This window comes from Helicoverpa armigera, chromosome 17 (genome assembly GCF_030705265.1).
Source record: "Helicoverpa armigera isolate CAAS_96S chromosome 17, ASM3070526v1, whole genome shotgun sequence".
NCBI classification, from domain to species: domain Eukaryota; kingdom Metazoa; phylum Arthropoda; class Insecta; order Lepidoptera; family Noctuidae; genus Helicoverpa; species Helicoverpa armigera.
The window spans coordinates 4632674-4657064 of NC_087136.1; the positions used below are offsets into that span (position 1 = coordinate 4632674).

A 24391-nucleotide genomic window follows, 5' to 3' on the forward strand; every position below is an offset into this window, starting at 1 on the left:
TGGTACAACGAGAATTTAAATCAATTTGCAAATGACAACACAGCTGTGTTTGACACTGACACTGACATCACCAACAGTATTGATTTTTGTATTCATTCAAGTCAAGCTACCTTATCGCGTCTTATCGCGATATCTGTTTTGTCGTAGAGTGTTTGATAGTTAGTCACGATTGACAGGTCAGAGAACTCACCGGAGTCTCCGACTTCGGACCACTCTGCCCGCTCGGATCACTCTGACCACCCGGATGACCACCCGGGGCAGTCTAATCACCCGGACAACGTTGACCACCCTGACAACCCTGACCGCCCGGACCACTCAGACGAAGACTCTGACCTCTCGGAACGCGCGGTACCCCCGGACCGCCCGAACATCCCGAACCTCCCGAACATCCCGAACCTCCCGAACATCCCGAACGCCCCGACCCGCTCGAACCGCTTGAACCGTATTCCGCCTAGGTGTGAGTGCTTGAACGTGTATTCTACGAATATGACAGAAGTAGATTTAGAGAAAGCGCAGATCATCCAATATGTGCCGTTCCAGTCGTTCGTGCACCCTTCTTTTTGGCATACTCTCACCAATTTGAAACTCGACGTAGATAAATTGAAAGAGACTAAAAAGGAGATTTGGGGTCGGTTCAGTTATCGTGGCGACGTAGAAGCTATATTCGAAGTGGATGGAACGTCCTTCAACGTGTAAGTATCGAATTTCTCGTCATGCATATACGCCGTTTTAGACCTGCGTAATAAACATTTTTTGTGATTGTTTTGTTTTCCTTTGTTTGTACACATTGCTTGGTTTTGTGTGCAAAATAATTTCACTATCTTATGTAGTGATGTTTGCAATTATGAATGTATAAATGAAATCTAATGAATATGTAAATCCTATCTAGTTGCAAAGCAGGTTTTTAATGAATCTGCCCTGTAATAGACCATTACTCATTATGATAAATATTACTAACTCATACCAAGAAAGGATTAAACTATTGTAAATGAAATTATTTATGACAATAGTACCTACTTTGTAGCAACTAGGGTTTTTTTCATAGATTTTAATAACAAAAGCTTGTTTTACACTTATCACTTGTATAATCATCGTCAAGGATATTGAGCACTGACCTTCACCTGCGAAGAAGTGATTTATTGCCATAAGTGTACAATGCGCAAAGCTATACCCACTCTTCCGCCGAGAGCTCATTATCCGTGCCGATAACTATAACTGAATTTTCATACACTCTTATAAGCATTGCGAATGCAAATAACATATTCAAGATGTGCGAATGTGTCAACAACACCTCGTCCAAAGCCAGTTGCTGAGCAACATACAGTCTTTATAATGCACACTTATGCAAGTGAGAGAATCTATGCTTTGTTCTATATACAGAAATGTTTGTTTTTTTATATTTTTTTACAATTGAGATACAAACTCTGCTTTTTCCAGTCTATACAAAATGATTGATGATGAATGAGAGATTAAAGTAATATAGTACCTATGTAAAATTTCATTTTAGTTTTCCTGAAGATGACATTATGTATGCAAATGTAAGGGGAACATTAATGAACAAGAATACTATTGAGGAGTATAAGACGCTTGATAAAGCTGCATTGTTAAATGCAGTTGGCAAGGAAATGTGGGAAAACATGAAAACTAAAGCTTGGATTGATAACCCCTTTGAATTATATAATTTTATAATTCTATCTTTTGCTGTAAGTTTCATTGCTACTCTTGCTTTTGCTAAATGTTTTTAGGCTGTCATCAATACCAATATTTTTATCAAACTTGCAGGATCTCAAAAAATTCAACTATTACTACTGGTTTGCATTTCCTGCACCGAGCCAGCCCACAGTTTTTATTAACGAAATAAGTTCGAACATAAAGTTAATTTTTGGTACGATTGAAATTAATGCATTATCACAAGGCTACAAAGCTCTGTATGAGGAACAAAAAGGTTACTTTATTGTCACAAGATCTGATTTTGGAATTAATGTTACAACATTATCAACTGTGCTGGATGCAAATGGAGGTTTCAAAGAGAATGTCGATCTAAACAATACATATTTTGCGTTCACTGATCCAAGTAATGGCAGGAATCCTGGGTGGCCATTACGCTTATTTTTGGCGGCTTTGATAGACCACTGCCCAACTCTACTTGGCGCTTCTATTAACGTATTGGCTCTACGAGCCAATTACACTGCTGGCGTTGACAATAGCCGCCTATATACTGTGAAAGTGCCACAGGTATATTTTATTCTTGTTGTTTTTGCTTAATATAAACATTGGCTTTTCAAATACACCCGTATTTCATAGATTGTTCATTTTGCATGAATAAAATCCTAAAGCTGTTCATTAGTTGTAACTTACTCACATTTTTTTATTCTTTTAGGAGGTCAAGCCTGTTGAGTCAGCAGGTTGGGTGGGTTGGGAAAGGAATGACAAAGGCAATTTTGGGCCAAAGCTTGCCAACATGTCTGCATCGCTAGACCCTGCGGTGTAAGTTGAAACAAGTAATATTTTTAAGAGGAAGACCTAAGCTTGTTAAGATGCAACCAAATACTTTAGACATTATCAGTTCCTAGTCTTGTTCCCTATCTACTAAAAAAGTAGATTGAAGATGTCCATAGCTTAACACTTTGACCCAGTAAAATATTTTCAACTCATTCTCAAATTCCAGACTGGCTGAAACCTCATCAGATCTGAACATAAAGTTAATGAAATGGCGTCTTGTGCCCGACATAGATGTGGACATCATGAAGAGAACCCGATGCTTATTATTTGGAGCTGGCACTCTGGGCTGTCATGTCGCTCGAGATTTATTGGTAAAATACACATTAGCATTTAAGATAAAGAACTAGGAATTATTGTGTTTTATCAGATCAGGTAATGATGAAATGTGGCAACATTTGTAGTTCTGTGGTCATTTTATATGCATACATACTGTACCTAATAGCTTCGAAGGACTGTAACATTTTCTTATAAGTCTTAAAATTTTTAATATTATCCTTCATGCCTTTCATTTGCTATTTTTTCTTCCAGGCCTGGGGCTTTCGGCACATCACATTCATAGACAACGGCAAAGTATCTTATTCCAACCCAACGCGGCAGATACTCTATACTTTCCACGACTGTCTGAATGGCGGGCGAATGAAAGCCGAGGCAGCAGCGAATGCAATATTAAATATATTGCCTTCAGTTGTAAGTGTCTCAAATTGAATCATACATTGTATCTTATTTGAGTGAACAACATTTAATTATTATTATGCACTATTTCGGGATTTACCAAAGTGCAACACTGATGATTTTTAAACGGCTTATTCTTATAGTATTAGGTATATTATGTATATTGATTGCCTTGTATTTTTAGGTGAGTGAGGGAATAGTAGCCCACATTCCAATGCCCGGACATCCGATCGGAGACGCGATGACGGATGAAACAGTTGACAACGTTAAGCGGATCGCACAAGCAGTAGATGACCATGATGTTTTATTTCTACTCCTGGATTCTAGGGAGGCACGCTGGCTTCCCACATTGTTGGGAAATCACTATGGAAAAGTAATCATTTTTTGTATTGTTAAACTTTCTAAGACCAAGCATTCATCTTAATTACATAATCTTCCGTTAAAAAACTGCTTGACACGAATTTTTATGTTCAATTTTCAAAGTGCTGTTTTTTTAAAACGGAGATTTTTGCTGTCGGTGTACTTAGGCGTAGGTGTAGTCTGTAGCAAGTGCTATTAATGAAAAAAATAAATAAAAAGATGGTTATTTATTTTTCCAGATAGTGATAAATGCAGCTCTAGGGTTCGACAGTTACCTAGTGATGCGTCACGGTTTTAATGCCGAGTACGAATACTCTGCGGAACCAACAACGATTCCGGATAACAAGGATTGTATGCCCGGTGTTGATCTCGGCTGCTATTTCTGCAATGATGTCACTGCTCCTGGCGATGTAAGTGTGAATGAATAATATTATAGTGCAGTATTTACGATTTTGATGTAGGTGCTGAAGTAATCTACAAAAAATATTATAAGTGTTTGTTTTTGTTTGACTCGAATAGACTCCGAAACTTCTGAACTAACTGTTAACTGTTGGGAAGCTTCATTATTCCCGGTGAATATATTTCATAGGCTTCAAAGGCAAAACAGCTAATATAAAAGATAATCATTGGCTTAACCCAGAATTGGGTTCTCTTACAGCCAGCCTTATTAAACCTAAGTAAATAAGAATATTTACCAAAATCGTTAAAAGGTCATTTAAAAGTTTCTTTTTTATATATTTTTTCAATTTTAGTCGATGAAAGATCGCACACTCGATCAGCAATGCACGGTGACGCGGCCGGGTGTGTCTGCGATAGCCGGCGCCTTGGCGGTTGAGTTGCTCGTTGGAGTATTACAACATCCACTAGGGTAACTTATTAATGTATAAATCGTTTATAGCTTGAATTAGATTCGATTATCAAGTTAAAAAACCAAATTGCTCCTTTGCTAAAATAATGGCAACATTATAAGGTATTTTTTTAAATGGCAATATAGCTACAGCTTTCATACTTATGTTTCAGGGGACGTGCACCAGCTATGATAAACTTAAAGACAGATTCCGACGACCCACCCAAGGAGTGCCGAAGCGTACTCGGTCCCGTGCCACATTCACTGAGGGGCTTCTTAAGTACTCACACAACGATTGCTCCGACTTGTGCCAAATTCAAGCAGTGCATAGCCTGCTCAGATATTGTGCTAAATAGATACAGGGAGTATGGTTTCGAATTCTTGTTTGAAGTATTCGATAGTGGAAACCATTTGGAAGAAGTGACCGGACTCCGTGAATTGCATTTGTCTGCGGAAATGACTGAGGTGAGAGCAATTTTATTTATTGATTCCTTTTTCTAATCTAATGTCTAATTATTGTCTTTTACTGGTTTTTCTGGCTGGTTTTTAGAAAATGATTGAGTAATGCGAGTTTACATTGTTACAGATACTGACATTGTCGGATGATGAAGAGGAGGAATAAATCTGAAAAAAAAAACATATATTATTAATTAAAGCTCTACTTTTTTGCCATATTAAATATCCAAGCATTTATAAGTGTTAGTAGCATGTTTAAAATCTCGATGTTACAATTTACTCATTCATTGTCCTATGTGAGCGAGTAATGCGACTGGATGTAACGAAAAGACTAAGAAGTCAGAAGGTGCTGCAACAGGCCTATGAATGTTTACAATAGAAATATGTGAGTCGTTTATTTTGCTCACCCAGGACAGTCTTAATTAAATTTTGATCGTCTATAGTATACTATTCAATCTATGTGGAATTATTAAAAATAATCCATTCAGCAAATATAATCAATACAAGCGCAAAAAAGCAGCTTTATATGTTGTGATATTATATTATTTATGTGTATATAAATGTCTCTAAATGTGTAAAATAAAATCAATAAAAATAACTATCATTATTTTTATTTCTACAATAAGTTACATTAGGGTGCCATTGTCATTCGGATGGCTGGCAATGCCTTTTTGGCAGGTAAGTGGATTTCTTTCACAGGCTTTGGTGGTTTGATCTTTCTTCCGTGTCTACCGGACTTTCTCTGCCACAGACCAGACCGTGGTCTGTTACCGAGCCATCTGTTCCGTTGTGGAGAACCTATTGGTGTATCACCATGGTCTTGGTTTGATAGGCGACCTGAAAAATTACATATATTTAAGTGCCCTATACAAAGCAAGATGGGGAGGCCTTTGCCCAGCAGTGGGACAGTATGGGCTAAAAATAATAATAATACAAACAGAACTAAGGGTGCGTCTACACAGTGCAAGTAGCTTGTGCAGGTTACATGCATTTTAGGAACGTGCGGATCTTTGGCTTCCACTAGCATACCAAAGCAAGAGACTCACTCGCGTGTTCTATTGCGTGCTCGCGGGGCACTTGCGCATGTTAACTCGCTTCAGCTACAGGCACCGTGTAGCTAACCCCTATCTATATCTCTTTCTATTAAAAAAAACATGATGTTTTTTCATTATCCCTTTTACTTACCAACAACAGCCATGCAGTGTTGATTAAAACTGAACAACCTCTTGGAAGGCATTTGAACTATGATGCGGTCATCTTGTCTGCGTAAAATTGTCCCAAAGGTACCTGCAGCGTGAATATAAAGACCGCCCTGACCTGTGAAGAAAAACATTTGATTACAGGTTATATTGCAACTAGCTTTTGCACGCGACTTTGTTCGCGTGGAATATATAATTTTGGTTTGACAATAGACGGCGCTGTATATCCGGGATAAATTTTATTTTTTGTAGTAAAAACTCCTATGTCCTTTCTCAAGTTCCAAACTATGTCTACCAAATTTCACACAAATCGGTTCAGTAGTTTAGGCGTTTAGAAAAGACAGACAGAGTTACTTTCGCATTTATAATATTAGTTTGAATAAAATCTTCAAAATATTTCTGTATTGTTTTAAATTGTTTAGTATTGTGCTTACCTGGTTCTTTTTCAATGCAGTGTACGATAGTTCCAGTTGGCAGAGCACCCAATACATATGCATCTCCCTCATTTGCTCTTACTAGAAAATAAAGCATTGTTTAATTAATTCTAATAACAAAAGACCAAGGTATCAATATAATATATCAAAAATATTTTTCATATCTAGCAGGTTCAAACAGGGGTTTGCTCCATGTAAAATATTGGTAATCAGTGGCATCCGATTTATTAGACTTTAAACTAAACCCATCAGAATTGTGAAATGGCTAGGTGGATGATGTTGTTGCCGGAAGACACTGGATGCAGGTCGCTTCCAACCGGTACCTGTGGAGATCTAAGGGGGAGGCCTCTATTCAGCAGTGGACGTCCTATGGCTGAGATGATGATGATGTTTAACTTGGAAGTCTTACCAGGTATCCTGGGCAATTCTCGAGAAGACTTGAGAATATCTCCTGCTTTCATATTTATGGTGGCCAAAATATATTTCAGTCTGTCACCAACAGCAACCAAAGCTATGTGGGCTGTTCTGCAACCATCTTCCATTACCTGAGGGTTCAAAAATAACATTGGTAAATAAACTGAATTCCAAAAGTTATATAATAATTTTTCGTTTAGGCCTTTACAATCACTTATCCTAATCCTAACTAATATTATAAATACGAAAGTAACTCTGTCTGTCTGTCTGTCTGTCCTTTCTTCACGCCTAAACTACAGAACTGATTTGTTTGAAATTTGGTACAGACATTGTTTGGAACTTGAGAAAGGACATAGGATAGTTTTTATTACAAAAAAAATAGAAAAATAAATTTTATTCCGGACGTATCGCGCCATCTATTGGTCAAACCTAAAAACTATTCCACGCGAACAAAGTCGCGGGCAAAAGCTAGTCAGAATTATAAATAGGTTTGATTCTAGTTGCCCATTCCAAAAGTAGTTTCCTATGGAGAAGAATGGGCAGGAAACTCCACGGTTACTATTCTTTTTAAAACATAATAGTTATTTATTTTTTTATTTATTTACAAATTTTTGTACACACACATAATAGAGAAAGATGACAGGAAAGAAAGAATAGTTATTATAGTTATTACAGTTTGTATGTATTGATATAACATGTGAAGATCATGTAGAATCACAGACAAAAAAATAGAATAAAATGAAAAAAATTAAATGCTACATGGTGTTCACATTTACAAATTGGTTTATATTTTGGTACAAAGTTCCAATCAAATAAAAAAAATAAAAGCCTGGCCTTTCATTATGTAAACCCCTTATAAGTATAGTTATGTCCTCTGCTTATATACTCCCTTTAACTGCCTTATGTATTACCCCTGTGTACTATTCCTATATGTAGAGTACAGTCCTTTTTTACATCCCCCTATATAGTCCCTTACATAATAATTACATTCCTTCCTCATGCACCTGAATGTGATGAAGGTGAATGTAAGTGGATTTTTAACCATATCAGGGCTGGATCTGCCTCTGATTAAATTTTGAGGTATTTTTAAATTAAAATGCGAGCTTACCTGAATAACTTTTTCTTCCTGAGGAGGGCCTTCAGTGGGTCCATCTCTGACCCAATCAATCCAGTGGTACTTCTGTTTGATACCGCCGCCAATACCCTTTGCTATAACTCTGCCTGTGGAAGAAAAGTAGTCAAATTATGTTTTATACACAGCCATTTTTATTGTTACTAAAGTACCTACAAGTTCAGATGTTATGTGAAGTTGATCATGGCTCTTCACAAGTCTTAACTACGTCAATAATGCTCATACTGCTTTCTAAGTATGTGTAAGTTGCTCTACCAAGAACATATTTTGAATCAAAATGTTTTGTGATTTGAAGTTTTAACTTACCAGTTTCGGGGTCTCTGCCAGCAAGGTTTGTAACTTCTAGAGGCTTTACAGTATATTCCTCAGGAAAATGCACAATTCTTCTGTAAGCCTTGCCTAAACCTGGTTTTGGTTTATCAATTGGTGGCTTACTGGCAAAATTTACGGCTGCCACATGAATGGACCTCCTACTAATTAAACTGGGCGTGATAGCTAAACTGGCAAATAATCTATTTAACGCCATAATTATGATTTACTTATAACTAATTCGATAAAATTGTGAGGACAAATAACATAACCTCAAACATATGGTAAATGTCAATGTCAAAAAACTTTATTGTCACTGTCAATCTAGTTGCGTGCAGTTTTCTTGCATCAACGATTGAATCACTTGAGATTTTATGTTTAAACGTGGTTCGTTATTAATTGGTTATTTTTAGTTTACTAGGCGTTTATGAATAGTTTATAATGAGATTTCCAATGGAGATTTCTAAAATTTCCACAAACAATAAAAATCCATTTTTAATTTTGTCTATGATTACATCTGACACAAAATGAATCGTTTAGAATCAGCAAACATAAGATCTTTAGCAGATGTTTACATTTTAGAGCTTTTTTTCATCGCGTATATACAATCTTTATTAAGTATAATAAACCCTACCAAATACTGAAATAAGTTAATATTTTTGTATGAAAACTAGTAAATATTTAGTTACAATTAACCAGACTGAATATAATGTTTTTGTAGTTTATTTTTAAACTGTAATGTCAATGTCACCGATAGCAATATTGTCGCACAACTTTTAACTCTGTTGTGCAATTTTTCTTGTAATTTATCTAAATATCTTCTCTATCTTCATTCGAAATTGTTAGTCTAATTCAGGCATACTATTCTACCAGTCGCTGATCAAGTTGGCGTTAAAACAGTGAAAATGCGGCTCGTAGATTCAACAAAACTTTTAGAACTTCAAAACAAACCTACAAATATTCGGAATATTTGTATCGTGGCCCACGTGGACCATGGAAAGACTACTTTGGCAGACTCCCTGATATCGAGCAATGGGATAATATCGCAGAGAATGTCGGGGAAGCTCCGTTACATGGACAGCAGGCCTGACGAACAGGAGAGAGGTATTACTATGAAGAGCAGCAGTATCTCGTTGTACCACTGTGTTGATCAGCAGGAGTACTTGGTAAACTTGATAGACTCGCCTGGGCACATCGATTTCTCCAGTGAAGTGTCCACTGCGGTCAGACTGTGTGATGGTGCAATTGTTGTGGTGAGTCAATGTCTTGTTTACATTTTGATTTGCAATATTTTTGACTTGAAACTCCAGTTTTTAACATTGGTATGTCTTTAGAATTTCAAATTATGGCCAATAGAACAATAGTTAGCCTGAACTTGTGAAAGATTCATGTTTTAAAGCCTATTATTTAGGTATTCTGCTAAGAAAACTTTTATCTAACTAGAAATTTCACAATATTATAAGTGACAGAAAAATATTATTGCAGTATCTTGCCACACCAAGTTAATAAAATATTTTTTATCACAAGTACTTTCATTGATTAATTTTGTAACATGTTTATATTAAGATAATTATAGTTTACTTCTCACTGTATATAATAAAACTTAAAAGACATTATTCATTTTATTACACATTCAATATATGCAATACAGTAATATTCTTTCTAAGACAATGTCATGCACCAGAAAATATTTTAAAAATTTTGCAATAAGCCCTCACATTTTGCACTACCTGCAAAAGGCTGTTAAGCTGAACCTAAACCTGTATCTAAGAACTGTACAACCTTAACATGCAAATATTCAAATTCAAATCTTTATTTGCGTTCCATATGTAATACTACTAATAATAAATATTGTGAATTTGAGTTTGAAATAAAGAAGACTTATAAATAATCTAAAAAATATATCTGTAATTCCAGGTTGATGTTGTAGAAGGAGTATGCCCACAAACCAGACTCGTCCTCAAACAGGTGTATTCAGAAAACATCAAGGCAGTTTTAGTACTGAACAAGATAGACAGGCTCATATTAGATATGCAGTTAACACCGCTGGATGCTTACGTACATCTGATGCAGTTGTTAGAACAAGTCAATGCGGTAATGGGAGAGCTGTTTACTACCGAAGTGTTTGAGAATGAGGAATCTACTATGGAGAAACAGGTTGGTTTAGAGTCCTATAAGATTCTTATGGGAAAATTGTTGTTATTAGCTTGCTTCAAAAACTGAAAAATTGTTTTGTGAAAACGAAATTATTCCCCATGTGTATGACATTTTTGTTATATTTTATTTTAAAACATACATTTGTGTAGAGTTGTTTTTACATTAAAACATAACCACATAGTGCTGGTTACCTATTCAATCTATCTATTAAATATTTCTTAATTCCCTATAACAATAATCTCATGTTTATGTTCCATAAATTAATTCTACTATTCTCTCATATATTTCAGCAACAAAAAGAACAGCTGAATAAAGAAGACAATAATTTCTACGACTGGACCTCCGCCCTGGATGATGCTGATGATTCCAACCTTTACTTTTCTCCTGAGCATGGCAATGTGGTGTTTGCCAGTGCGGCTGATGGTTGGGGTTTTACTACTCACACATTTGCTAAACTGTTTTCTGAGAAACTTGGTAAGTGTAATTTAGTTATTTCTGTTAATATCTCAAACTACATGAGGCTGATGAGGATGATGTCTGTCTACCCTGAGCAGAAACACCAAACAAACTCAAAGGTCAACAGTCTATAAAGTCCATAAATGTAAATAAATAAATGTACACTAAGAATTGGCATAACGTTTAAAATGTTACATTGACTACTTTTCTCTCAATTTCAGGTGTGAAAGAAGAAATACTCAGAAAGGTACTATGGGGAGACTTTTATCTGAACACAAAAACAAAACGTTTCATGAAAGGAGCTCAAGAAAAGGCCAAGAAACCTCTTTTTGTTCAAGTCATTTTGGACAATCTGTGGAATGTTTACGAAACAGTTGCCATGAGAAATGAAAAGGAGAAAGTGCCTGTTATATGTGAGAAGCTTGGTATTAAACTTACAACAAGAGATCTGAGGCACACAGACTCTAGAGTCCAACTCCAATCTCTCATGGTTCAATGGCTGCCTCTATCAAATACCGTCCTTAACATGGTCTGCCAAAAACTCCCCTCACCAAAGGAGATTCTCCCCGAAAAAGTGGAAAAACTAATGTGCTCAAGAATCCGCGATTTCAACTCATTCTTCCCTGAAACGCAGAAACTTAAAGAAGACTTCATTGCCTGTGATAGTACTGAAGATAGGCCAATAATTATTTTTATATCCAAGATGTTTAATGTTGACAAGAGTGTATTACCTGAAAACAAGCCTAAGGTCTTAACAGCCGAAGAGATGGCTTTGAGGAGAGAAAGAGCAAGACAGCTGCGAGAAAGAAAAGAGAATAATGCAAATATTGAAGGGGAGCCTATAGAAGAGAAAAAAGATGATCCTGAAATAGAAAAAGCAGCCGAGGAAGATGTAGATCAGCCAGTATTTATAGCTTTTGCTAGAATATTTAGTGGGAAAGTAAAGAAAGGGGATAAAGTTTATGTTTTGGGTCCCAAACATGACCCTTCTAAAGTACTTAGTAAAGACTTCCAAGTAGATCCTAATAAGAAGTTGAAGGATTTGCAGAGTGATGAACATGTTACTTGCACAGAGTAAGTTTATTAACATTATTGTCATATACATATTTATTAAAGAAAAATCGTGAAAATTCTTTGTCACTCATTTATTTCAAAATGTATGTGAATACTCTTATATATTTGAGGAATATTTACTTTTTAATCTTGAAGGTACAGAAGTTATTAATAGGTAATGTAATTTTTATTTCAGGATCAAATCTCTGTACATTCTAATGGGAAGAGAATTAGAAGTAATTGATGAAGCAATAGCAGGAAACATTATTGGTAAGTCTATTATGACATCCACTTTGTTTTGGTTGAAAACAATAAATGTTCATGTCATGTACGAAAGAAAGTAGGACAATAGACAATCACAACATAATGTCGTAAGCTTTTTTATTTGAATATGGCCTCTTTGGAATACTAATAAAGGAAAAAATCTTTTGTTTCCAGGTATCGGAGGTTTGGAAGAACATGTACTAAGAACGGCGACTTTATCTAGTACGATAGCATGTCCTGCGTTTAGTGAAATGCAATACTCAGTAGTACCAATATTGAGGGTAGCTTTAGAACCTACATATCCGTCGCAACTACCACAATTAGTTAAAGGTACCGCGAATTAAATCATATTCATCCACACCTTCAATTGTTTATTTCTGTTGTTTGAAATTGAGCTTTATGTCTTGTATCATAAGGTAGAATTTATAATAATCTTAAATTACATTTTTCCAGGTTTAAAACTGCTCAACCAATCAGACTCTTGCGTTCAAGTGCTTCTACAAGAAACGGGTGAACACGTTTTGGTAACGGCCGGTAAAGTACATTTGGAACGATGTCTCGAAGATTTAAAGTAAGTACTTAGACCAAATTAATTATTTAAGGACGATGAAAGCATATACAATTTAAATAATATATTATTTTTATTCCTTAGGAATCACTACGCAAAAATACCAATCACAGTATCAGAACCAATTGTTCCATTCAGAGAGACAATAGTAGAACCACCAAAAATAGACATGGCTAATGAAGAAATAGATGCTCAAAATGTCGTAGATAAAGCCATAGACAAAGATATAGATCCAGTTATAACAGTTTACACAAACAACAAACAAAGTAGAATAAAGATCAGAGCTAAACCAATCCCGAACGAAATAACAGCATTATTAGATAGATCAACTGATTTACTAAAAGCCATCTCACAACATATAAAAACATTACAAGGTTTACACAAGAACGATAAAATAGAAAGCAAATTAGAAGAATTACAAATTAATGGAACCAACCATAGACTATCCGATCGTATGCTGAAGCTCATAGAGTCTTTCAAAGACGAACTACAAACTATTTGCGAAAAACTCGGCCCAGAGTGGAAGGATATTGTCAAGCAAATATGGTCTGTAGGCCCTAGGAATTGTGGTCCGAATTTGCTTCTTAATCAAACTGAAGATTATAGGACGAAGTACCTTCATCATGAACAAGATATTACTGAAGATCCCCGGTTTGAATATGAAAGCAGTTTTGTGAATGGTTTTCAATTGGCGTCTTTGGCTGGCCCATTGTGTGATGAGCCAATGATGGGTGTGGCGTTCTGTGTTGAAGAATGGTTTTTGGATAAGTCGGCTGGAGATGACGTGTCGCATTTTGGTCCTCTATCAGGTAATATTTATCTATTTTTGTAACTACTTTTGCATGCACGATTTTGTATCACGAATTTTGAATACGTAGTTTGTTTCAAAGAACTAATTTTAAAAATGTGTTTATAATAGTGGTCTTGTCGAAAGCGAAACTGATATGCCTTCACATTAATTTTGCTTGCTTTAATCTCGATCTTATTTATTTATTTATTTAAGAAAGGAACACCAACAGCTTCTGTGCACAAATTAACAAAATAGGAGGTTTTAGGTAGTAAAGGGCTTACACTACGGGTGAACCAACATTCACGTACATATGTGGTAACTTAAACTTAATTAACTATCGCAGGATCTCGCTTCGATTAAAGAGTAAAGCCGGATGATCAAAAACACCATAGTGTGTGGAACTTGACACTATCACACCTCCACTTTACGAGACTCAGAAAAAATGCGTAATTAATACAAACGGAGTATTAATTTATTCTTCTTATATTGTACAGGTCAAATAATGTCAGCAGTGAAGGACGGCTGTCGGAAAGCGTTCCAGGCACAACCACAACGTTTAATGGCGGCGATGTACACCTGCGATATTGTCGTCGATCAAAAAGTATTAGGTAAGTCATGTTTAGTACTTACATCATCCATTTATTGATCCTCTGATAGCTAAAGGAGTTCGTGGTTAAGTAAAGCCGCACAAATCGATCGACCGGTGACCATCTTATCAAGTGCAGTTCCTCCGTGTTTCGGAAGGCGCAATAAATTGGTGGATCCTGGCTGTCATTGGAACATATTGGACAACCAGACTGACAGAGGGATATTAGGAGAAGGGTAGGCAACTTCAATAACATCATGGTGGTAAGACAGAAAGTGTTTTCATCATTTGTTTGCCTTTTGCCTTTCGTTTTTAAGAATTAGAGTAAAAGTCGTATTAAAAATCCGTTAAATTTATTTTCCGTAATTACAAATATTGTAATTTCTACATCTAATATTTACAATTTTCTATGCTAAGTATAAATATGGTTCTTAAATAAATATATTAATACTAAATTAAAAATACTTTTACATCTATAAATGCACTGAAATGTTACACAAAAAAACCATTGAAATCTTATCACATATCTTTTGTGTAAAAAAAATGAATACCTTTTAATTATTATGCAATCACCGTCTATTGGTGGGGAAAAATATTTTATTTTGAAAATATAATAAACCAAAACTTAATAACTAATAGTCATGGTTATTTCTATTTCTGGCAAAATTGATATGCTACATTATACCGAGAAATAAATTACGTCATTCGAATAATATAAATAATACAAATAATTTATTTTCGAAACAAAATTGTTCTATTTAGCGCTTTTTTGAATAAAGGGATATAATTTTACGGTATTGTTGGCAATGCGATATTTGTAAGATTACCCAGAGTGCGATAAACAGATCTTGTTATTTAGATCCGATGTGATTAATTTTTGAAATGTACTAAATTGTTCCATTGGATTGATCGTGTGCTAGGTACACGAGGACTACTACTACTACTGTGTTAAAACACAGCATTTAAAGACTGCAATTTTTAACATTTGAATCTATACTTTAGAGAAAGAATAAAGTTACTAATTTCATTCGGACAGAAAACATTTTCACCCCATACATAACGGATTCACTATTATATTTCAATAAATAATATTATTGTTAATTATTCTAGTAAATGCAGTTGTACTGAGTATTTCATAGGCATCCAAAAAATAAATTTCACCACACTAAACAATCACGTTTAGAATGGGAAAGTTAGTAAGCAAGTATTAACTAAAAATTCGGATAAATAAGCGAAAAAGCGTTTCGAAATTAAATATGTTTCAAGTATAAGTTGAATTCAAAGAGGCGGAACCGATTAATATAAAGCCTCTATGAAGCCAACAAACTTTTTTGTTTATGCTAATTTTAAAAGAGGTTAAGGTTTAGTTGATCCAATGTAACGACCGTGCTAGTTCGATAACTTTGTACCATGGGAAAGGGGGGTATTCTGATGTCGATCGCCTAGTCCTTGCGACTCGAGATCTCCGATTGTAATAAGGTTCTGTGTAGCTATGTGTGTGATATCGGTTGTAGACTGGCTTGTCAGGATACGCGTGGGATTGAGAATAGTCCACCTTGTAGGCGCCTGTAGTACTCTGTACGGTTAAGCCGGTGTATCTGTTTTTGTTGTACGCTGTGGAAGGAAAAAGAAAACCATAAGAAACAGTCTTTAAAGAAAACGCACGATCCATTCAACATGGCGCCAGTGGCACAATATGTTTAAAAATATTTATCTGTAAGAATTTGAAAGAATAAACTAAAGGTAAATAAACAAACTCACGGGAATGATAAGCGGTGGTGGGTCGCACACACATCATGCCGTAGACCCTGATGCCTGGCACAGATGCGTATGTCGGCTGGTCGTGAGACATCGGCCCTTCTGCAAAGTAAACAACATAATACATTATTATATAGTACTGAAGTTCTCTCTGTAGACGTCAACGACCTGACCATAAGTATTGCTACAATGACGGTTTTTGAATAGATTACGCTGTTAATATTTAGTTGTGTCAGTAATGTAAATAAAATGTAAATTACACTTGTATAACACCCGTGAAATATTCTTGTTTACTTTTATACTTATTTGGACAACTGTAGACGTCTACAATAGGGTAATGTACTGCATACAATGCAACACGAACTGTCAACATACATGGAATGCAAGATCCCTTATATTGTAGCCACAACCATGTAAGTAACAGTATCTGATAAATAGGAATTCTTAACCAAATATAATGGACAATAGAAATTCTCAGTTGGACATGTGCCTAAGATTGTCCCTTGCGGCACTCTCGGCGGAAGTCTAACAGACGACGTATCTGACGCGACAATGATTATACGATTTTACGCAAACGCATTTTGGTTATAAGCAGGAAAAGCAGGAAGTACTGTCCAACGCATTAAACCCACTTCTAAGCTTTCAATACTATGCTAATTAAGCCGTTAGACTGTCGTATCAATAGCCACAGTTCGATCGAAGATATGGAGATTATTTATCTATTCAAAGGTCTCAAACCCTTAAACTGGATCTTGAAAAATAAGTAAATATGTCTTACCTAATATATGATCTTCGGGACACCGGCAAATGACCAGGTAATGTGACTTCCCAGTCCTGATGTTCTGCAGGGCCAATAAGGACCAGTCTCTCGGTGCTCGGCACTCACGCATTTCTGACACGGCCTCGCAAGTCTTCACCAGTGTCACAGCTTTGCTGGCAAACTGTAATGTAAATGATTTTATGTTAGTCTTTGTGTAAGAAGTCATTATTTTGCAGCAAGTTGTTCACTATTTCAACTGCAGTGGTATGTGGTATTGATTTTAAATATTGACATAATATTCTCTGTCTGTTCCTCATTTAGCCGTTAATTCACATGAATGCATATATTCTAACATAAAATGCTACAGCCTCAAAAAGTAATTGGAGTACAGCTTGGTGATGAGGCCCACTAGCTTGAAGATTGTATTTACAAAAAACAGCATGCCAACAACAAAAATATTAAATTAATTGGAACATCGGCTTATATACGAAAATAGAATTCTCCAATTAGACCTAGCACGCGATTCTTTGTATCACGTGAATCTCATATACGGGCGTGAAAATGTCTAGTTAGTTTGTATAAAAAGTAGCATTTCTATGCAAGTCTTTACACTTGCAGTTAGAACGACCTCAAAACATCAATGGTCAGTTTTCAGCACCGTACAATGATACAGTGAACTAATGTGCGGCACACATTGTAAGAAGCGTTTGAAATAGCAAAATCGATTTCTTTTGCAACAAACATTCCAATGGTTCCGCAAAAAGCGACAGATACGTAGAATGAATTGAGTGCGTCAAATCCAATTATGTTGGAGCGTTACCTTTTTTTTGGAGTCGGTGGTGAGGCGCGTCGTATGCAGGTCGTCGGCGTTGAGGCTGGCGGAGCACGGGTCTCGGTAGCGAGCAGGGCAGGCGCACAGCGGTTGCGTGTAGTTCAGACGCACGTACACTGCGTTGCATACCTGTAACGTTACCTCCTTATCAAGCTAACGAACCAACATACTGCATAGCGAACGGTCTTCGTGCCAGACAAGTGGGACGAGATTCTTTGGGATTGATTTTCATTCATCACATGACTTACATAGTCTTGGTATTTCACAGCAAATGTAGACTAGTTGAGATAGTTGGTACTCTTTTGATTAGTTCCCTCAAAACCAGTGCTTGGAGAAATTGTAATTTTTACATTGTTACATAATCGATGATTGTATTGCCATAAACAGCATATCTTATAGCGTCAGTGTTCTACGGCATCGCACTGAATTTAGAACAAAAGCACATTCGATTCGCATCTCTGTTGAGCGTAGATAATACGGGGAACTTAGGAAACCTTATAGTATTATCTTCGCTCAGGTCTTAAAAGAGCTTGCAATTACTGAGCTCAACTAGCCTATCGATTAGTCATAGTATTTGTAAGCATTTCATTTGTTTCAGTTCCGGTACTTTCATTAGAACAAAAGCGTCAATTACCTGTTGAATAGCGCATTCAGGCAACAAATAGATGTGCTGATTGTGAGGATAGTAGTGATACTTTGTCGGCTTTGCCAACACTGATGTCGACCCGGCAGGTAGGGGCACCGTCTGGAATCAAAGAAAGTTTATTTAATAATTTTCTTTTAATAATAAATGGAACAATAATGGAATTCTATTTGTCAATGAGGCTATTTTCGCAACCAACATAGGAATGTAGTGAAACAATTTATGTATCCGTTGAAAGTGCGTCAATTTATCCGAGTTGTCATTAGTTATCGCAACAATGATGGGAAATCGCTGCAGCTTGGTCTCGGATCGCGAGCCACAATCTCATTCATCCCCGTTTGTCTCGCCGAGGGTTTCTGTGTCAACGCTCTTGCGTATAGAACTTATAAATTTCTTATTTTGCTTGTTATCTTTGCGAAGACGCCTAGTTTCGCAAATTCTTTCTACAGCTACTATGCTAGGATTTTCTCCGATCTGATGGCGGTTAGGTATTTTGAAACTTAGTATTGGTATACGAGAGGAGTGATTCGTGCGCGTTGGTTCTTACTCATAACAATGCTTCACGGTCATGTACCCTGCGATTTGCCGATTACTTCGTCACGTTTGTTGCTGGATCAGGTTAATAAACCTGTTAAATGACGATTATCCTTTGTAGCTTTTTTCACAAAAGGCCATTTCGTTTTACTTTTTGCGTCTTTAATTTAATTTTGGACATAAACTTGTTAGGTACGGAACTTATGCATTTAAAGAGATCGACTTTTTAGGTTTCTCTCTATGTGGAGAAGAAGAAGTTTTAATTTATTCTGAATTTTAAATATGAATATTTTCATAGGTACGTTTTAAGTTATATCCGATATATAAGATTCATGTGACGGGCATGCAGTGGCATCTCCCGCAAACAATTACAATCTCCACCTGCTGAGATATCCAATTTGGATGATTATCATCATAAGCTCGTCGCAGTACTTACTTATCTGGCCCACTGACCCGCATATATTGACATCCGACTAACTCATAACAAAGAGCTTTTTGTATCCACAAACGCTGATCGTGTTTGTAACAATAATTTTCCTTTTACCCTTCACAAAAGAGCTAATACCTTAATGGGATCAGTTCAATTCAAATAAGAAACAACTCGTTCAATATTTTTATTTTATGCCGTTTTACGCAGTTTAATATTCGATGTGGAATATAAAAATGTAATCGTAATCAAACTGCGAAGATTTGTAGATATAACATAAAATCAGATGCAGGCATAACTATTCAAATTGTAGAGAGCATGCAATTTGAACGCAATATCTCCGATTTCGGTTCCATACTTCAAGTTTTCTCACGGTTGAATAAAATTGAAAACATTCAAGAAGAAAGTTCATTTAATAAACGATTAACCATAATTAAAATTATTAACAGAACGATCCTTAGAAACGTGATATTTAGACCAAACGCCATAATTATATAGTCATTAATTATTGCTATTCAAAAAGGAACTTAAAATATTTTAGTAACATCAATTCGTCATGTTGAATTTAAAAGTGTTATAATTGCTCCAAATGATACAGGCTCGACACTCAGCGGAACACAGTAATTGATTTTAAACTCCTAGCCTTAAATATTAATTTAATACCAACTCCGACTTGAGGATCTCTCAATCGCCAACTTGTAATAAGCAACGATAATCACAAAAACGAATCTTTTTAACAGAAGATCTCAAATGATAAAGATGTTGGAATACAATGTTGTAAAAGGATTAAGATTTCTTAAAGCATCTATTGTGTCATAACTTTCTTTTTTATGGTCTCGTCCGTAAATACTCATGATTGCATTAACAACATTAAATAATATACCGTCCGTGCTCCCAATTGACCTTCACGATTGTGCTCATAATAGAAATGTTTTATTACTGATACAACTCGCTAATTTTTGTTCTTTTATTTAATAGTCACAAACTTTCACTTCTTTCCGTAAGTTTAGTGAGCGTTGTGATTAACTCTTGCTTTTCAGATTCGATTATTTGTTAAACAAAAATTACTGCTTCTGGTCGTAAATCCGCTTTTCCTTTATAATTTCACTTTGGTTTACGTGTAACTATTTCACTGTTAATTAATTTTGCATCGAATTGCTCACCATGATTAAACACAGCACTTGCCGCAAAGTACGATTGAGTAGTCGGATAGTCATTGTCGGATGTTATCGTTTCTAGAGTTACTGCTCTTTTTGACCGTCAGTACCGTACTGATTCTGTTTTCGATAACAGGGTACCGCGGTCGAGATGACTCAGGAGAGGGTTACCGAGCTGGGTTAGATCCTCGAACTGGCATTTTTTCTACGAAAATAGTACCGGATGTCACGTTCAAGTTGAACGATCTAAATTGTTTCAACGGTTTTGGGATGGTATCACCTGTTATGCGTTGCTTTTCATATCTTTACGCGCGGTTACAATTTTGTTTTTAGTTTTAATTTTTCGATAATGATGTTTTTTATTGAACTTTTGTTTTCTTCGATTCTTTTTCGGACATCCTTGATTTAAGATAGGTATATTTTTGTAATGTTAAGTTTTTCTATGTTTTTTATCTTAAACGCTTTTGTTGAGCCAACCATTGCTCATTCAAAAGAGGGCAATATTATGAACCTTCAATCTGTGTAACACTTTAAGGTCAACCTGTCCAAGTTCAAAAAAATTGTTGAATCATATTACGACCCGTTACGTAGGGCTAAAAGGTTAACTGTAGGGCAGTTATTCACACGACATGTTTGCCATAAGAGCAAATCTTCGGTTCGCGATCTTGACATGATCCCGGCATCGTGACGTCACTGATCGCGATAACTGAAGGTTGTTAAACTATCTGAATGTTCTGTTATATTCTTGGTTCATAGTTTAAGATGTAGTTGATGAAGAACTTTGGGCGTTTATAGTAGCTAAGCCAGTTGTGGACATGCAAGAAAATTTAGGTCTTCTTTTAGGACTGGAAGCCGACCCCAACATAGTTGGGAAAAAGGCTCGGAGGATGGAGGATATAAGAAAATTTAGGTCTTCAAACTCATTCCAGAACTTTGGAATAAAGAAGGATCTAGACAGTTTTGCCTTTGATAGAAGCCAGATTGACAGCGCTATTAATGAAATGCGGCATAGTCAAAAGAAATATTGCAGATTTTTTAGGAGACTTATTTTGCATCCTGAGATTGATATGTCCATCGTCTGTCTTGCTCTGGAACGTATTAATACAATCTGTTTGAAGTTTAATTCAAACGTTACATTAAAAATGCTCCAAGCAATACAGATTATGGAGCTATTACAGATCATTTACATTTTGTTTGCAAAAACGATAAACAAGAATGAATTAAGTTATAAAAGGGCTTATTGTAAAAAGGCACTGCGGTCTGATTTGCTGTATGATGATACGTTTAATTTGATAGTTTATAATTCTCTTTTGTCTTCTGAAACAAATAAGCATAGGAGGAACTATAATATTATTGCAGGCGATAAAGACATATAATTTTCTTCTATTGTCAGTTTTCCCATTTGTAATTATAATTATTATTCTTAGAACCATAAAATCTTTCTTTAATAGAAGAGCTAGATGATCGATTTTGTAAGTCCTATCTAGGCGTGTTCTCCAATAAAGCCAGCATTATCGAAGTGCCTTAGAATTGCTTTACCAGTCATTCACACATTCTAACACTCCAGCAATTAATTGAAGTGAAATTCCAATTAACGTGCAATAGAAATGCATAGAAAGTCAAGAGTTACCTTTTCATGTGGATTATAATTAATTCACGGTACGAAATGACCGTACGTCAAACACAGATCAGTACTGTATTGTGTATAGCGCGATTAACACTTCTTGATACAGTAAAAAAAACTTAAATTAATAAAGATTCGATTTGCTGTGACAGATTAAATAAATATGTGTTTTTAATAAGTTAGTCTTGGTTCAATAACCTGTAATAATGAAGCATTATATGACAAAAATCAATTGTTTTACGACGTGAAACAAAACCAAGCTCATTATTACGCTTATGAGTGTAATACATTGTTTTTGATATGTCGCATGAACAAGAATTCCCACATAAAAATATAACGGAGTGTATGCTTTTTAATAAAGTAAATGATACCATATAATTTATAGTGCATTAATAACGTTAAAGTGCTAAAGTGTCTCTGATATTTGCTCCCACGCTTGCTAACGAGTTAAGTGCTGGTCAAATGGTTATTATGCACGCAGTTCAAATTTTTGTTCTAGTTAATTAAATTGCAGTTTTATCGAATTGAGCAATCTAAAATCACAATTGCATACCACATACGCGTGAATAAGATTCGCGAATAAGTTTCTCTTCCTTAATTCAATAAAATTAATAACTCCAGTTAATTAAATTAGTATTAAAATTATATACTTCAATCTATGATAATATTTAATAACTTTTACACATAACGTAAACGGTATCAATACACGGTATCTTAATTAAGCTCTAAATTCGATTACAAACTCCTATAAAAACAAAGATAAATAGATTATTACGATATTAAATGACTTTATAACGTGCGTCTATAGCTATCTAAAACGATCAAGTGTGCACGGTCGCACATTAGTCGCACGCAATCTGCGTTCGTTGGCCGCGACCAACCTCAATACAGGTTCAGGGTTGTGTTACGTAACCAACGCGTAATTACTTCCGAGTTTATCCTGATTTATTTGCATATTACAATCGATGTATGAGAATTCGATCGATATCGTCGTGTAATACAAAATCTGATCAATGGTGTGAAGCAAAAATGCATACTAAATACAAAGCTTTCTTTGTTTGAATCTCAAGGAAATGATTATGGCAATTTGAATGCAGGAAGAGTGAAAAACTTCATTAAGCTGACATAATATCTATGAAGAGTGGTTCCCACGCGTCCCGGCTTCTCTTTAAATATAGTGCTCTCTCCTTATGTGTGTACATTGTTTTTAGATACTAATGCATGATACACGCATTATCATCCCGTCGTGTTTCTTGCGACTGAGGCTGTAATGATCAACTTATGATGCTAATACCAGAAGAAGCAATTCACGCTGAGTTTGATTATAGAAATATTGTTTTTGCTATTAATCAGATCCTCTGATATATATCTACGTACAAAGTATAAAATATCGTCAAAAGTTTTGTAACGTTGTGTTAACGTCTGCTAAATGTCGAGACGGCCCTGGTAAAACCGGGTTTGTAAAGCCGCTGATATCAATGGCTGATGCTAGCCCATCCACCTGATTAGATCTTTCGATCGCTTCCTACGACACCCACTGGTCGAACATTTTATGGCTTATTCTTTGCTCTAACACGTTCGATCGATACCACAAAATATAGTGGCAGATAACATTAACTCCTTTATATTTTACACTGGTGTACCTTAAAATATGGTGTTATTTTAAGAAGTCAATTTGAGAAAGGACGTATAAATTAAAGTACAGACGCGACCAGTCATCGTTATCAATGCTTTCCCGTCCTGCAATCATAAACTTGAACTTATCAAAGTACAGTTGCACCCACTCTTACGCAGGCTCCCAGGATAGCGGTACTGTTATTCAATACTTCGTTACGAACTGATTCGAGTGGCCTTCAAGCTGATATGAGGTACATACGAGTACAGAAGACAGTTATTATGCTTCGTTAGGCGTTTAAGGGAAGATTTAATGGGCGATGCGGCAATTATGTGTGAAGAATCTTCGTTCTAGATTCGAATGGAAATTCTTGATGGTTTATTTAATTTAAGTATTAGTTTATTACGGCAGCTGTTGGGAATCCATAATTAAGCTTCATGACGATCCGTCATTTGCACTAAGATGATGGCATAAAATATATTTCTAACAATAATTAAAAAGCCTTATAAATATAGATCGGCACTAAATATACTCTATATTTAGTAACAGGGCTTAGATGACAAATTAAGCGGAGGTCTTTTAAGTATAAGATGAGCTCCGATAATATATTCGGTATATGTATGTATGTCCTTGTTGCTGTACCTGTTGTTTTCAGTAAAAATATTAAATTGGCTTAACTTATACAATAATTTTAATTCGCTTTAGCGATATTAAAGAATTTAGGATTAAAGAGAGAAATGTCGTAGGGTAAGTCTTATTTTACTCATCCACTTGATAAATAGAGAACTGGTGAAAACTCTTCCGTGTAATGTGTGATAGGATCTACAGGAAAGTTTCATGCA

General features: G+C 35.7%; 4 protein-coding genes across 4 annotated transcripts in view; 2 read left to right on the forward strand and 2 right to left on the reverse strand.

Moving 5' to 3' along the window:
* The first annotated feature begins 42 nt into the window (after positions 1 to 42).
* On the forward strand, positions 43 to 5435 carry LOC110373827 (ubiquitin-like modifier-activating enzyme ATG7). Its single transcript, XM_021331200.3, has 11 exons — positions 43 to 692; positions 1508 to 1703; positions 1783 to 2235; positions 2381 to 2487; positions 2669 to 2813; positions 3031 to 3189; positions 3359 to 3547; positions 3774 to 3944; positions 4287 to 4402; positions 4555 to 4846; positions 4968 to 5435. Exons 1-11 carry the CDS (start codon positions 487 to 489, stop codon positions 5001 to 5003), a joined length of 2070 nt encoding a protein of 689 aa, XP_021186875.3. The 5' UTR covers positions 43 to 486; the 3' UTR covers positions 5004 to 5435.
* Positions 5433 to 8625, reverse strand: LOC110373829 (large ribosomal subunit protein uL2m). The gene is made up of 6 exons (XM_021331202.3): positions 8323 to 8625; positions 7993 to 8105; positions 6880 to 7015; positions 6471 to 6551; positions 6023 to 6154; positions 5433 to 5674 (listed from the first exon to the last, which is right to left on the reverse strand). Exons 1-6 carry the CDS (start codon positions 8540 to 8542, stop codon positions 5469 to 5471), a joined length of 888 nt encoding a protein of 295 aa, XP_021186877.3. The 5' UTR covers positions 8543 to 8625; the 3' UTR covers positions 5433 to 5468.
* A 445-nt stretch (positions 8626 to 9070) lies between these two features.
* LOC110373826 (elongation factor-like GTPase 1) overlaps positions 9071 to 24391 on the forward strand; it is a 113999-nt gene continuing 98678 nt past the window's right edge. Inside the window, exons 1-9 of the mRNA XM_064038719.1 lie at positions 9071 to 9578; positions 10243 to 10482; positions 10773 to 10956; positions 11160 to 12012; positions 12188 to 12261; positions 12430 to 12585; positions 12709 to 12826; positions 12908 to 13632; positions 14108 to 14221. Of these exons, the coding sequence (XP_063894789.1) occupies positions 9231 to 9578; positions 10243 to 10482; positions 10773 to 10956; positions 11160 to 12012; positions 12188 to 12261; positions 12430 to 12585; positions 12709 to 12826; positions 12908 to 13632; positions 14108 to 14221 (2812 nt within the window). The 5' untranslated portion in view covers positions 9071 to 9230. The remainder of the gene's footprint in view (positions 9579 to 10242; positions 10483 to 10772; positions 10957 to 11159; positions 12013 to 12187; positions 12262 to 12429; positions 12586 to 12708; positions 12827 to 12907; positions 13633 to 14107; positions 14222 to 24391) is intronic.
* Positions 14737 to 24391, reverse strand: part of Dsx-c73a (doublesex cognate 73A) — a 56443-nt gene continuing 46788 nt past the window's right edge. The window contains exons 2-6 of the mRNA XM_021331201.3: positions 18184 to 18294; positions 17538 to 17678; positions 16736 to 16898; positions 15961 to 16059; positions 14737 to 15813 (exon numbers count right to left, since the gene is read on the reverse strand). Coding sequence (XP_021186876.3) covers positions 15563 to 15813; positions 15961 to 16059; positions 16736 to 16898; positions 17538 to 17678; positions 18184 to 18294 — 765 coding nt within the window. The 3' untranslated portion in view covers positions 14737 to 15562. The remainder of the gene's footprint in view (positions 15814 to 15960; positions 16060 to 16735; positions 16899 to 17537; positions 17679 to 18183; positions 18295 to 24391) is intronic.